The sequence below is a fragment of the Scyliorhinus torazame genome, chromosome 2 (assembly GCF_047496885.1).
Source record: "Scyliorhinus torazame isolate Kashiwa2021f chromosome 2, sScyTor2.1, whole genome shotgun sequence".
NCBI classification, from domain to species: Eukaryota; Metazoa; Chordata; class Chondrichthyes; order Carcharhiniformes; family Scyliorhinidae; genus Scyliorhinus; species Scyliorhinus torazame.
The window spans coordinates 389,645,580-389,660,574 of NC_092708.1; the positions used below are offsets into that span (position 1 = coordinate 389,645,580).

At 56.1% G+C, this 14,995-nt stretch overlaps 1 protein-coding gene across 2 annotated transcripts in view; it reads right to left on the bottom strand.

Moving 5' to 3' along the window:
* ccdc88c (coiled-coil domain containing 88C) overlaps window positions 1–6,863 on the bottom strand; it is a 312,840-nt gene extending 305,977 nt beyond the window's left edge. For both annotated transcript variants that reach the window (XM_072494152.1, XM_072494150.1), the window contains exons 1-2: window positions 6,718–6,863; window positions 4,035–4,135 (exon numbers count right to left, since the gene is read on the bottom strand). In XM_072494152.1, the coding sequence (XP_072350253.1) occupies window positions 4,035–4,135; window positions 6,718–6,786 (170 nt within the window). In that variant the 5' untranslated portion in view covers window positions 6,787–6,863. The remainder of the gene's footprint in view (window positions 1–4,034; window positions 4,136–6,717) is intronic.
* Window positions 6,864–14,995: the final 8,132 nt, after the last annotated feature.

Genomic DNA, 14,995 nt, shown 5'->3' on the forward strand with positions numbered 1-14,995 from the left:
CAGTGACGGGCTGAAGGACGCGTGGTATTCAGAAGAAACCAGGAGTTGGTGGCCTCAGTTCTTGAAATGTCCTAAGGCTGGAGAAGGAGGTTACAGAGATAGGGAAGGATCGAGGCCATGGAGGGATTTCCATCTTACCAGCACCGACTGGAGTTAAATGCAACATGAGAGCTCGAAGCTCAACATGCCGAGTCCCCAAGCAAACAGACACGGAGCAATGAAATGAAATTAAATAACAAAATGAAAATTGCTTATTGTCACGAGTAGGCTTCAATGAAGTTACTGTGAAAAGCCCCTAGTCGCCACATTCCGGCGCCTGTTTGGGGAGGCTGTTACGGGAACAGCCCAGCTTCAAATAACACCAGCTCCCACCAAAAAATCTGAAGTAGCATGTTCTCCCAGTGTCCTGGTTTTCCACAAGGATTATGAGTAGGGTAGGCCATTTGGCCCTTCCAGTCTGCTGTGCCATTCAATAAGATTGTGGCCTTCTTTAGCAAGAATACATCTAGCTACGTAAACAATATTCAAAGATTCTGCTTCCACTGCCTTTTGAGGGAATCCCAAAGACTTACCACCCTCGAGAAAAAAAAAAATTCATCCGTCTGTAATGGGCGACCCTCTATTTTTAAACAGTGACCCCAAGTTCTAGATTCTCCCGCAAGAGGAAATATCCTCTCACATCCACCCTGTCAATCCCCTCCCAAGGTTCCAATCAGTACCCTGTGTTGTACACTTCTCAGTTCCTAGTTAAGGTTGTGGAACAAGGACATCTGCTTTTATGTGGTCTTGTGGTTTATAAGCGAACCCAATATACGTTTTATCAGTTAGAGCCAGCCAGAGGGTCAGCCTTAATCACTTCTGGTAAAATTCACAAGATCCCAGACAATTAAACGCATAATGAACCACTGAATATTAATAAAACCCTTCAATTATACAAGCACCGTATTTAATTACTGTAAAGACTGCTGCCGAGCCATTGTCCTATTCACAGGTGCCATTTCACTCCAGCGAGCATTGAAACAAGGGAAACCCATCACTCGATAGTCAGCACTGGTCCCTGCAGGGGTGAAGAAGGCTATTCAACCCATCAAACCTGTGCTGGTTCTTTGAAAGCATTATCAAATTTCTCCCACTTCCCTGCTCTTATGGGGCGGTTTAGCACAGGGCTAAATCGCTGGCTTTGATAGCAGACCAAGGCAGGCCAGCAGCACGGTTGAATTCCCTTAACAGCCTCCCCGGACAGGCGCTGGAATGTGGCGACTAGGGGCTTTTCACAGTAACTTCATTTGAAGCCTACTTGTGACAATAAGCGATTTTCACTTTTCACATTTCACTTCCCCGGGGCCCTGCCAATTTTTCACCCTGTCGATGTATCTTCTTTTGAAAATGATTATTGAATCTGCTCCCATTGCTCCTGCAAATCACAACCCACTGCATTAAAATAATTCTTAATTTGTCTCACTCATTCGTCATCTGCAACCTCTGGTCATCAATTCTTGTGCAAACAATTTCCCCTTATACGGTATCAAAGCCATTCATGATTTTGAACACTTTTATTCAATCCCCTGTTAACCATCTCTGCTCCAAGAATAATAATCCCAGGCTCTCAACCCAGATCACAGGAATCATTTCCGGTTTGTCCACCCCCCACCCCCCCCGGCACCCTCTCAAAGTCCTGGACTTTATTCCAAAAGTGCGGTGCCCAAAATGAGACATAATACTCCACGATTCCAACAGCAGCCTTGAATCCCAAAGTTGATCCGTATGCAGACTTGCAACCATCTCCACTGTTGACTTCTTTACGTCACCCTCTGAACATCAGCAATCAACTCGGACTTCATTTCCAATCCAAAACAACTGACAGTCCCCATCCACACATGGCATCCCTTATCAATATCAATATGAAACCAATCTGAAATAATCAAGGCTTATTCAGAAAGCAGAGGAAAAGACTCACGTTTTATTACCACCTTTCACATGTCGGAATGTCCCAGTTAGGCACTGTTATAACGCAGGAACCACAGTACCCAATTTCAGCACAGCAAGCTCCCGCAAACAACAACCTCTTAAGCGATGCCAGTTGAGGGGCAAATATCAGCTAAGATATTGGGTAACACTTTCCTCTTTTTCAGTGTTGGGCATCTTTTACTGGAGGCGGAACTCTGTTCAATGTTCCAGCTTAAAGACGGCAGCCCGATAATGCAACACTCTGTTTGGAATCTGGGTGTGCGTGCGTGAGTGGGACTTCAACACAAGACTGCTACAGACTTAACTAAATTCAACACTTTTGTGAGCAGCACGGTAGCACTGTGGCTTCACAGCGCCAGGGTCCCAGGTTCGATTCCCCGCTGGGTCACTGTCTGTGCGGAGTCTGCACATCCTCCCCGTGTCTGCGTGGGTTTTCCTCCGGGTGCTCCGGTTTCCTCCCACAGTCCAAAGACGTGCAGGTTAGGTGGATTGGCCATGATGAATTGTCCTTAGTGACCAAAAAAGGTTAGGTGGGGTTATTGGGTTACGGGGATAGGGTGGAAGTGAGGGCTTAAGTGGGTCGGTGCAGACTCGATGGGCCGTATGGCCTCCTTCTGCACTGTATGGTCTATGTTCTAACACATTAGAGAAGATTTTAAAATAACACACAATACATACACCTGAATTTTACTCAGTGTGGTGGGGGGGGGGGAAATAAAAAGGTGGGTCTAGATGAGGTGTAAACAGGAATAGCAGAATCTAACAGCTGCTGTTCTAGAAAAAGGGCTGAGGTTATGCTCTCGAGTGACTGAATTCAATGTTGATTCTAGAAGTCGTAAAACACCTAGTCCAAAGATATGGTGCTGTTCCTCAAGTTTACTCTGAGCTTCACTGGACTAGTGCTGGAGGCGTAGACAGAGGGGTCAGAATGGGAATGGGTCGGAGGATTAAAGCGACAGGCAATCTAAAGCTTGGGAATCACACATGCGGACTAAACAGGCTGCTCTTCCCCAATGCGGAGGAAGGGCAATGTGGCTAGTTTTGCCACTTTGAGGTGGTGTTTTGGGAGGGGGGGGCTTCACCTTTGGTGGCCGTGCCTTCAGCTGCTTCGGCCTGAAACTCTGGAATTCCGTCCCCTCACCTCCGCCCCCAAATCCTCAGCCTCCTCCAGGGGATTGATGCTCCTCGAAACTTGCCTCTTCAACTGAACTTTCACCTGTCTTAATATCTCCCCTTGTGGCTCAGTATCAAACTATGTCTGATAATCTCTCCTATTAATAGCCTCGGCAGATTGAGAGAAAAGCACTAAAAATCACAGTTGCCTTGGTTGTCGAGCCGGAGGAGGTTACAATTAGAAAAGGGTCGAGGTTATCTGAGAATCTGGTAACAACCATTGGATTTGCAGCCTGAAATAATTCAACAACATGAATCACATTGGCTGGATATTTTTTTTAAAAACTATTCTTTGACTTCCTTGAAGTACCTTGGAACGTTCCAATCTGTTGCAGGCGCTAGACAAATGCAAGTTGCTGTTCGCCCTTTATTAATTTGCACTGCGGGTAGATGGAGGTTGTTTATATCACCATTTTCTCATGTCTCTGACACACTAACAATGTCTTTCGGCGGGTGGGACAGACAGCAGCAACCCTTTTTCCACCACACATTACCAGCAGCTTTCCACCCAACTACACCAGCGCCCAGCCCTTCCTGAGGATCTCTCCCCTTCATCCCACTTCCTGCCCTGTCCAACAGCCCAGCAGTCACCTCAAAGCAGCGAGACAACTGATAAACACTCCACAGTAAAGCCAGTTTCTCTCTCTCCTTCTGAGATACGGAGGATTCTCACAGCATTGTCTGTTTGCCTTTCAAACCAGTCTGATTTAGGGGATATTACAATCAGAATTGACCCAGTGAACGTGGGGGGGGGGGGGCTCCCGAAACCAAACTCTCCGAATCATTTACTCAGCTTCAGAGCTGTTGAGGATGTGATTTCAAAATGATCAAACTTGCTTTGAAGCCGTTAAAATAGTAATATTGAAAACAACAGAAAAGTCAGACAAACTCACATTTGTAACATGATTTTATGTAGGAACACTCCATCCACGAGATCCATGAATACGCTCACTTTCTCACTGTTCTTTCCGCCCACTGGTCCAAAGGTTTTTACCTGAAATACGATTTTTAAAAGAAAATATTGGTACCATGTGCCATTTGTTTGTTAAATGTGACAATTTCACCGGCAGCATCTGAACTGCTTGTAAAGTGTCCACCACCAGCAACCAGACACCAGGAAAAGTTACAGTGGCAGTTTGCTGTTTACAGGAGCAGGCGCGCGCGCGCACACACAGGCACACACACACACACACAGGCGCACGCACACACACACAGGCGCACGCACACACACAGGCGCACGCACACACACACACAGGCGCTCGCACACACACACACAGGCGCGCGCACACACACACACAGGCGCGCGCACACACACACACAGGCGCGCGCACACACACACAGGCGCGCACACACACACAGGCGCGCACACACACACAGGCGCGCACACACACACAGGCGCGCACACACACACAGGCGCGCACACACACACAGGCGCACACACACACACAGGCGCACACACACACACAGGCGCACACACACACAGGCGCGCACACACACACAGGCGCGCACACACACACAGGCGCGCACACACACACAGGCGCGCACACACACACAGGCGCGCACACACACACAGGCGCGCACACACACAGGCGCGCACACACACACAGGCGCGCACACACACACAGGCGCGCACACACACACAGGCGCGCACACACACACAGGCGCGCACACACACACAGGCGCGCACACACACACAGGCGCGCACACACACACAGGCGCGCACACACACACAGGCGCGCACACACACACAGGCGCGCACACACACACAGGCGCGCACACACACACAGGCGCGCACACACACACAGGCGCGCACACACACACAGGCGCGCACACACACACAGGCGCGCACACACACACAGGCGCGCACACACACACAGGCGCACACACACACACAGGCGCACACACACACACAGGCGCACACACACACACAGGCGCACACACACACACAGGCGCACACACACACACAGGCGCACACACACACACAGGCGCACACACACACACAGGCGCACACACACACACAGGCGCACACACACACACAGGCGCACACACACACACAGGCGCACACACACACACAGGCGCACACACACACACAGGCGCACACACACACACAGGCGCACACACACACACAGGCGCACACACACACACAGGCGCACACACACACACAGGCGCACACACACACACAGGCGCACACACACACACAGGCGCACACACACACACAGGCGCACACACACACACAGGCGCACACACACACACAGGCGCACACACACACACAGGCGCACACACACACACAGGCGCACACACACACACAGGCGCACACACACACACAGGCGCACACACACACACAGGCGCACACACACACACAGGCGCACACACACACACAGGCGCACACACACACACAGGCGCACACACACACACAGGCGCACACACACACACAGGCGCACACACACACACAGGCGCACACACACACACAGGCGCACACACACACACAGGCGCACACACACACACAGGCGCACACACACACACAGGCGCACACACACACACAGGCGCACACACACACACAGGCGCACACACACACAGGCGCACACACACACACAGGCGCACACACACACAGGCGCACACACACACACAGGCGCACACACACACACAGGCGCACACACACACACAGGCGCACACACACACACAGGCGCACACACACACACAGGCGCACACACACACACAGGCGCACACACACACACAGGCGCACACACACACACAGGCGCACACACACACACAGGCGCACACACACACACAGGCGCACACACACACACAGGCGCACACACACACACAGGCGCACACTGTCACTCACTGCCATACACACTCACATTGTCACTCACACTACCATACAAACACTGTCACATTGTCACACAATACATACTGCCATACACACTCACTGCCATACACACTCACTGCCATACACACTCACTGCCATACACACTCACTGCCATTGTCACACTCACACTGCCAGTCTCACTCACTGCCATACACACACATTGTCACACACGCTCACATTGTCACACACGCTCACATTGTCACACACGCTCACATTGTCACACACGCTCACATTGTCACACAGTGCCAAACACACACACGTCACTCAATGCCATACACACACATACACCGTCACATTCAATGCCATACATACATACACACATTTTACACACTGCTATACACACACACGCATATTGTCACACTCACACTGCCATACATGTGGAGATGTTGCCGTTGGACTGGGGTTTGCACAGTAAGAAGCCTTACAACACCAGGTTAAAGTCCAACAGGTTTGTTTCAAATCACTAGCTTTCGGAGAGCTGCTCCTTCCTCGGGTGAATGGGGAAGAGAGGCTGTGTGCATGGGGCTGTGTGTGTGTGTGTGCGTGTGAGTGGGGAGGGGGGGGGGAAACTCACCTGAGAAAGGAGCAGTGCTCCGAACGTTAGTGATTCAAAACAAACCCACATGGCCCCACACTCTCTCTCACACAGCCCCACACTCATTCACTCTCACAGGATTTAAATCTACTATAATCGGGCACACGCTCACCCAGGTCACCAGCGGGCTCTCCAGAAACTGCTCCATCAGTTCAGAAATGGTCACATCCATGGTTCGCATTGGCCAGGACAGAGCCGTGGAGGGAGGGTTTTGAGGGAGAGAGCGAGGGTCTGGAGGGGGAGGGGGTTGCTGAGGGAGGGAGGGAGGGGGTTGCTGAGGGAGGGAGGGAGGGGGTTGCTGAGGGAGGGAGGGAGGGGGTTGCTGAGGGAGGGAGGGAGGGGGTTGCTGAGGGAGGGAGGGAGGGGGTTGCTGAGGGAGGGAGGGAGGGGGTTGCTGAGGGAGGGAGGGAGGGGGTTGCTGAGGGAGGGAGGGAGGGGGTTGCTGAGGGAGGGAGGGAGGGAGGGGGTTGCTGAGGGAGGGAGGGAGGGGGTTGCTGAGGGAGGGAGGGAGGGGGTTGCTGAGGGAGGGAGAGAGGGGGTTGCTGAGGGAGGGAGGGAGGGAGGGGGTTGCTGAGGGGGGGTTGCTGAGGGAGGGGGTTGCTGAGGGAGCTGAGGGAGGGGGTTGCTGAGGGAGGGGGTTGCTGAGGGAGGGGGTTGCTGAGGGAGGGGGTTGCTGAGGGAGGGGGTTGCTGAGGGAGGGGGTTGCTGAGGGAGGGGGTTGCTGAGGGAGGGAGGGGGTTGCTGAGGGAGGGAGGGGGTTGCTGAGGGAGGGAGGGGGTTGCTGAGGGAGGGGGGGGGTTGCTGAGGGAGGGGGGGGGTTGCTGAGGGAGGGGGGGGGTTGCTGAGGGAGGGGGGGGGTTGCTGAGGGAGGGGGGGGGGTTGCTGAGGGAGGGGGGGGGTTGCTGAGGGAGGGGGGGGGTTGCTGAGGGAGGGGGGGGGTTGCTGAGGGAGGGGGGGGGTTGCTGAGGGAGGGGGGGGTTGCTGAGGGAGGGAGGGAGGGAGGGGGTTGCTGAGGGAGGGAGGGAGGGAGGGGGTTGCTGAGGGAGGGAGGGAGGGAGGGAGGGAGGGGGTTGCTGAGGGAGGGAGGGGGTTGCTGAGGGAGGGAGGGGGGGGGTTGCTGAGGGAGGGAGGGGGGGGGTTGCTGAGGGAGGGAGGGGGGGGGTTGCTGAGGGAGGGAGGGGGGGGGTTGCTGAGGGAGGGAGGGGGGGGGTTGCTGAGGGAGGGAGGGGGGGGGTTGCTGAGGGAGGGAGGGAGGGGGGGGGGTTGCTGAGGGAGGGAGGGAGGGGGGGGGTTGCTGAGGGAGGGAGGGAGGGGGGGGGTTGCTGAGGGAGGGAGGGAGGGGGGGGGTTGCTGAGGGAGGGAGGGGGGGGGTTGCTGAGGGAGGGAGGGGGGGGGTTGCTGAGGGAGGGAGGGAGGGGGTTGCTGAGGGAGGGAGGGAGGGGGTTGCTGAGGGAGGGAGGGAGGGGGTTGCTGAGGGAGGGAGGGAGGGGGTTGCTGAGGGAGGGAGGGAGGGGGTTGCTGAGGGAGGGAGGGAGGGGGTTGCTGAGGGAGGGAGGGAGGGGGTTGCTGAGGGAGGGAGGGAGGGGGTTGCTGAGGGAGGGAGGGAGGGGGTTGCTGAGGGAGGGAGGGAGGGGGTTGCTGAGGGAGGGAGGGAGGGGGTTGCTGAGGGAGGGAGGGAGGGGGTTGCTGAGGGAGGGAGGGAGGGGGTTGCTGAGGGAGGGAGGGAGGGGGTTGCTGAGGGAGGGAGGGAGGGGGTTGCTGAGGGAGGGAGGGAGGGGGTTGCTGAGGGAGGGAGGGAGGGGGTTGCTGAGGGAGGGAGGGAGGGGGTTGCTGAGGGAGGGAGGGGGTTGCTGAGGGAGGGAGGGGGTTGCTGAGGGAGGGAGGGGGTTGCTGAGGGAGGGAGGGAGGGGGTTGCTGAGGGAGGGAGGGAGGGGGTTGCTGAGGGAGGGAGGGAGGGGGTTGCTGAGGGAGGGAGGGAGGGGGTTGCTGAGGGAGGGAGGGAGGGGGTTGCTGAGGGAGGGAGGGAGGGGGTTGCTGAGGGAGGGAGGGAGGGGGTTGCTGAGGGAGGGAGGGAGGGGGTTGCTGAGGGAGGGAGGGAGGGGGTTGCTGAGGGAGGGAGGGAGGGGGTTGCTGAGGGAGGGAGGGAGGGGGTTGCTGAGGGAGGGAGGGAGGGGGTTGCTGAGGGAGGGAGGGAGGGGGTTGCTGAGGGAGGGAGGGAGGGGGTTGCTGAGGGAGGGAGGGAGGGGGTTGCTGAGGGAGGGAGGGAGGGGGTTGCTGAGGGAGGGAGGGAGGGGGTTGCTGAGGGAGGGAGGGAGGGGGTTGCTGAGGGAGGGAGGGAGGGGGTTGCTGAGGGAGGGAGGGAGGGGGTTGCTGAGGGAGGGAGGGAGGGGGTTGCTGAGGGAGGGAGGGAGGGGGTTGCTGAGGGAGGGAGGGAGGGAGGGGGTTGCTGAGGGAGGGAGGGAGGGAGGGGGTTGCTGAGGGAGGGAGGGAGGGAGGGGGTTGCTGAGGGAGGGAGGGAGGGAGGGGGTTGCTGAGGGAGGGAGGGAGGGAGGGGGTTGCTGAGGGAGGGAGGGAGGGAGGGGGTTGCTGAGGGAGGGAGGGAGGGGGTTGCTGAGGGAGGGAGGGAGGGGGTTGCTGAGGGAGGGAGGGAGGGGGTTGCTGAGGGAGGGAGGGAGGGGGTTGCTGAGGGAGGGAGGGAGGGGGTTGCTGAGGGAGGGAGGGAGGGGGTTGCTGAGGGAGGGAGGGAGGGGGTTGCTGAGGGAGGGAGGGAGGGGGTTGCTGAGGGAGGGAGGGAGGGGGTTGCTGAGGGAGGGAGGGAGGGGGTTGCTGAGGGAGGGAGGGAGGGGGTTGCTGAGGGAGGGAGGGAGGGGGTTGCTGAGGGAGGGAGGGAGGGGGTTGCTGAGGGAGGGAGGGAGGGGGTTGCTGAGGGAGGGAGGGAGGGGGTTGCTGAGGGAGGGAGGGGGTTGCTGAGGGAGCTGAGGGAGGGAGCTGAGGGAGGGGGTTGCTGAGGGAGGGTTGCTGAGGGAGGGTTGCTGAGGGGGTTGCTGAGGGAGGGGTTGCTGAGGGAGGGTTGCTGAGGGGGTTGCTGAGGGAGGGGTTGCTGAGGGGGGAGCTGAGGGAAGCTGCCCCAGGCCGGCTCTCTGTGCCCCGGGGACAGATGCTCACATCCCAGAGCCGCTTCCCCGGGATTCCGCCAAAGACCAACAGCAAAAAAAGTTTAAGCCGACTCCGGGGGCACCATGGCAACGGGGCTGAGCTTCCCGCTCTCACTCCGGTGCAGGGGGGGCGAACTCCTCACTTCCTCCGGGACGGACCCCGCCGGGGACACTCGCTCGGGATGCTGCCGGGCCGGGGAACAAAGCGGCGCTGCCCCGGCAGCAGCTCGAGAACCGGTAACCAGCAGCAACCAGCCAGCCTAACTGATTGACAGCGCGGACGGCCAATCACAGCGCGGAGTCTGTCTGACGGACAGCGGGAAAGGCCAATCACAGCGCGGAGAGACTGACTGACTGACAGGAGGAAGGACCTGTCACAGCGCGGAGAGGCTGACTGACAGGGTGGAGAGCAAATCCGACCACAGGTCAGCCCGGCAAACCCCCCCATTGGCTGCTCCTGATTCACACAGCCAATCACCGCTGGACTAAGACGGGGCTTCTGCAACATGTGGCTCCCATGGATGTGAAATAACCATGAAGGCACCCCCTGAGGACACACTTATAACTGCGGAGAATTATACAGGAGCGCCCCCTGAGGACACACACTGTAACTGCAGAGAATTATACAGGAGCGCCCCCTGAGGACACACACTGTAACTGCGGGGAATTATACAGGAGCGCCCCCTGAGGACACACACTGTAACTGCGGGGAATTATACAGGAGCGCCCCCTGAGGACACACACTGTAACTGCGGGGAATTATACAGGAGCGCCCCCTGAGGACACACACTGTAACTGCGGGGAATTATACAGGAGCGCCCCCTGAGGACACACACTGTAACTGCGGGGAATTATAGAGGAGCGCCCCCTGAGGACACATACTGTAACTGCGGGGAATTATACAAGAGCGCACCCTGAAGACACACACTGTAACTGCATGGCATTCTATAGGAGCGCCCCCTGAGGATACATACTGTATCTGCGGGAAATTATACAGGAGCTCCCCATGTGTGACGCAATGCAACTGCAGGAAATTATACAGGAGCGCCCTTGAGGTCACACACTGTAACTGTCGGGAATTATATCGGAGCGCCCCCTGAGGTCACACACTGTAATTGCGGGGATTTCTACAGGCGCGCCCCCTGAGGACACACACTGTAACTGTCGGGAATTATATCGGAGAGCCCCCTGAGGACACACATTGTAACTGCAGGAAATTACACAGGAGCGTCCCTTTGTGACTTTTGTGAGGGCCACGAAGAATCCAGCACGAGTTTCAAGGATACAAAGAAATAACATTTATTTACAATAACATATATATATATAGACACACAACAGCAACAACCTCACTTGCTGCTTACTTCTTCCTGCTGGTTCCAAACTGGCCTGCTTTATTTATACAGGGAGTCTGCTAATGGTTTCCCTGCCCCCCTCATTGGGGAAGCTCATACTCCCACAGGATTGTGGGATTGTCATTAGTCCCCAGCCAATGGTAAACAGGCAGGTTATACATCCCTCCCCCCCAAAGTCCAAGGAATCCACCGAAGACCCTGGCGAAGGAGGGCGTCAGACTCGTTTTGCCGCAGGCCGGACACCATTTGCACGAGGCGCTGGATCGGACTGCGTGTAATGAGACGGAGACCGGCGCTTCTGTGATGAACGGCGTAATGGTTATACATCCACAGCTCGTGGGCCCGAGGATTCCCCCTCTGATGCACCCTGTGTCTCCATCTTGGAGTCAGAGTCTGCTGCCTCTGTCATCTCGGCGTCTCTATCTCCGCGCGGTTCTGTAACGACCTGCGCAGGCTTCGAGTGAGGCACCAGAGGAAGATTGTGAGGACTACTTTCCATTGTCTCTGCTCTCTGTGGCTGTAGAAATGAGCTCTGGGGGCGGGGAATCTTTGGAAGGGATAGTCTTCTGGACCGAACGTGGTCTACATGTTTGCGCTGGAGGCGACCCTGGGCTTGCACCTGGTAAGATATAGGGCCTGTTTGGTGAAAGATTACACCAGGGAGCCACTGGACACCACCAACAAAATTCTGAAGGAACATTGGGTCACCGGGCGCAAACTGCCGAATCAGCCGATGCCGAGAAAAACCCTGTCACTGCCGTTCTTGAGTGCGGCGTACTTTTGCGCCAATGTCCGGGAAAACCATACTAAGGCGGGTGCGAAGTCTCCGGCCCATTAGGAGTTCTGCGGGAGCTACCTCAGTCACCGCATGGGGGGTGGTCCTATACGAAAACAAAAAGTGAGCCAGTCTCATGTCCATTGACCCAGAAGACTGCTTCTTTCGGCCTCGTTTGAATGTCTGCACTGCGTGCTCTGCCAACCCATTTGAAGCCGGGTGGTAAGAGGCAGTGCGGATATGGCGGATGCTGTTCATCTTCATGAACCTCGCAAATTCCTCACTGGTGAATGGAGTGCCGTTATCCATGAACAGAACCTCAGGGAGGCCATGCGTACTAAAAGACAAACGCATCTTCTCAATTGTTGCGCAGGACGTTTTCCCCTGCATCTCATGCACCTCTAGCCACTTAGACTGGGCGTCGATTAATAGAAGGAACATGGATCCTTGAAAAGGGCCTGTGAAATCTGCATGCAATCGTGCCCAAGACCGCCCTGGCCATTCCCAGTGACGTAGGGGCGCAGCCGGAGGAAGCTCCTGATGCTCCTGACAAATGGAGCAGTTTTGGGCCACCTTCTCAATGTCGGCATCGAGGCCTGGCCACCAAACATAACTCCGGGCCAATTTCATTTTGGTCACACCTGGATGCCCATTGTGCAAGTCTCTTAGTATCAGCTCCTGTCCTTTTTCCGGGACAATCACACGCGTCCCCCACAAGAGGATGCCGTCTTCCACGCTGAATTCTGACAGCTTGGAGGAAAATGCCCGCAACTCGCCTGGGAACTGTCTATGCTGCCCACCATACAGGACTATGTGTCAAACCTCTGACAGGACTGGCTCCGTCTGGGTCCACTCACAGATCTGTGATGACGTGACAGGCAAGGTGTCCATAAAATTTAGGGTTGCAACCACCTCACCGGTCGTGGGGGTCGACATGGGGCCGGTCGATAAAGGCAATCGGCTCAGTGCGTCGGCATTTGCTATCTGCGTTCCTGGTTTGTGCTCCAGAGAATACTCTTATGCAGCAAACAACAAAGCCCAGCGCTGGATCCGTGCGGAAGCAATGGGCGGTATTGGTTTATCCTCTCTGAAAAGTCCCAGCAGAGGCTTATGATCAGTCACGATAGTGAAGTGGCAGCCATACACGTACTGGTGGAAACATTTCACCGCAAAGACCACTGCCAGGCCCTCCTTCTCGATCTGCACGTACTTTTTCTCCGCTGCAGTCAATGTGCGGGAGGCGAAAGCTATCGGCCGCTCAGCCCCGCTCTCCATCTTGTGGGACAGGACGGCCCCAATACCATACGGGGATGCATCACACGTGACGAGCAAAGGCTTTCCAGGATCCTAGTGGGTTGGTAACCCAGACGACGACAATTGTTGTTTTTATGCCGGAAAGCGGTTTCTTGCGGCTGGCCCCAAACCCAGGTGTGATTTTTCTTTGGCAGAAGATGCAACGGGGCCAGATTGGGGAGGAACATCCCGGAATAGTTTACGAGGCCGAGAAAAGAACGAAGATGCGAAGTGTCAGTCGGGGCGGGGGCCTGTTGAATCGCGCGCACCTTCACTGCGACGGGGTGCAAACCTTCGTGGTCCACCCGATAACCCAGGTAGACTACTTCCTTTGCCTTAAAGACCCATTTTGTGCGACGTAAACGGACTCCAGCCTCTGAAAAGCATCTAAGGACAGCTTCCAGATTTTCCAAATGTCCCTGCTCCGATGTCCAGGTGATCAAAACGTCATCGAAGTAGACAGCGACACGCGGTAAACCTCTCAAAATGCCCTCCATAACGCGTTCAAAAATAGCGCAGGCAGAGGATACTCCAAAGGGCAAACATGTATATTCATACAGGCCCCGGTGTGTATTAATCATTACATATGGTCGGGAGGCAGGGTCCAGCTCAAACTGTAGGTAGGCGTGACTCATATCTAATTTTGTGAACGAGAGTCCACCTGCAAGCTTTGCGTAGAGATCCTCGATGCGAGGCATTGGATATCGGTCGAGTCGGAAAACCGTATTCACTGTAAGTTTATAGTCACCGCATAAGTGAACTGTGGCATCTGGCTTCATTACAGGTACAATTGGTGCTGCCCAGTCAGCGAAACGGACGGGCCTGATAATACACAAAATTTCCAAACGAGTGAGCTCCCCTTCTACCTTCTCGAGCAAGGAGTAAGGCAACGGGCTCGCCCGGAAATAGCGCGGCGTGGCTCCTGGTTAGACTTCTACGGCCCCTTTTATTTTCCCCAAACCGGGTTGGAATACATCTGGGTATCGTCCTAGCACCTCAGTCAACCCTCCAGAAACTGTTTGGAGGATGTGCTGCCACTGCAACCGCAAATGGCGCAACCAGTCCCAACCCAACAGGCTGGGCCCATGGCCACGCACCACGATAAGTGGGAAACACCCCTCCTGGCGTCCATAAACAACAGGGGTCATTGTAGTTCCTGCCGTGTAGGTGGCCAACCTGGCCTGTGAGTCGGTTAATGTAAGGGTCTGTATACCCTGCTTGATGAGGTCGAATGTCCTCTGGGCGATCACGAAGACCGCTGCGCCAGTGTCCAACTCCATCTCAAGCGGGTGACCATTGACCCGTACTGTCACCTTAATGGGGGCCACACGGGGAGCTGCCACACAATGCAGCTGCAGGCAGTCGTCCTCCGTCTCCACGTCCTCAGGAATAGTCACCGCAGGTTCATCCACATGGAAGGTACGGCCCCTGGACTGGTCCCAGTTTCGGTCGGAAAGACGGCGCCTCTGGCGCCCCCAGGACTGGCGTCCGCGACGGGGTCGGCGCCTACAAGTCTGACACGGACATGGCTCCTCATCCATTGGTTCTGGAGAAGGCTCCCTTTGGGGAGGAATGTCCGACGGCCACTGGCGTCGATCCGGACGTCATCTCACCCAAGATACCGCAGGAGTGCGGGGGGACGTTTTCGGATGGAAGGGGTTGCGCCCCAAGGCATGCACTTCCATTCCCTGTAGCTCCTGCACTCCTCGTACTGCGCTCTCTCGGGCCAATACTATTTGAATGGCCTGTTGAAAAGTCAATGTTGGCTCCGCTAACAACTTTCTCTGGGTCGCCACATTGTTAATAGCGCAAACC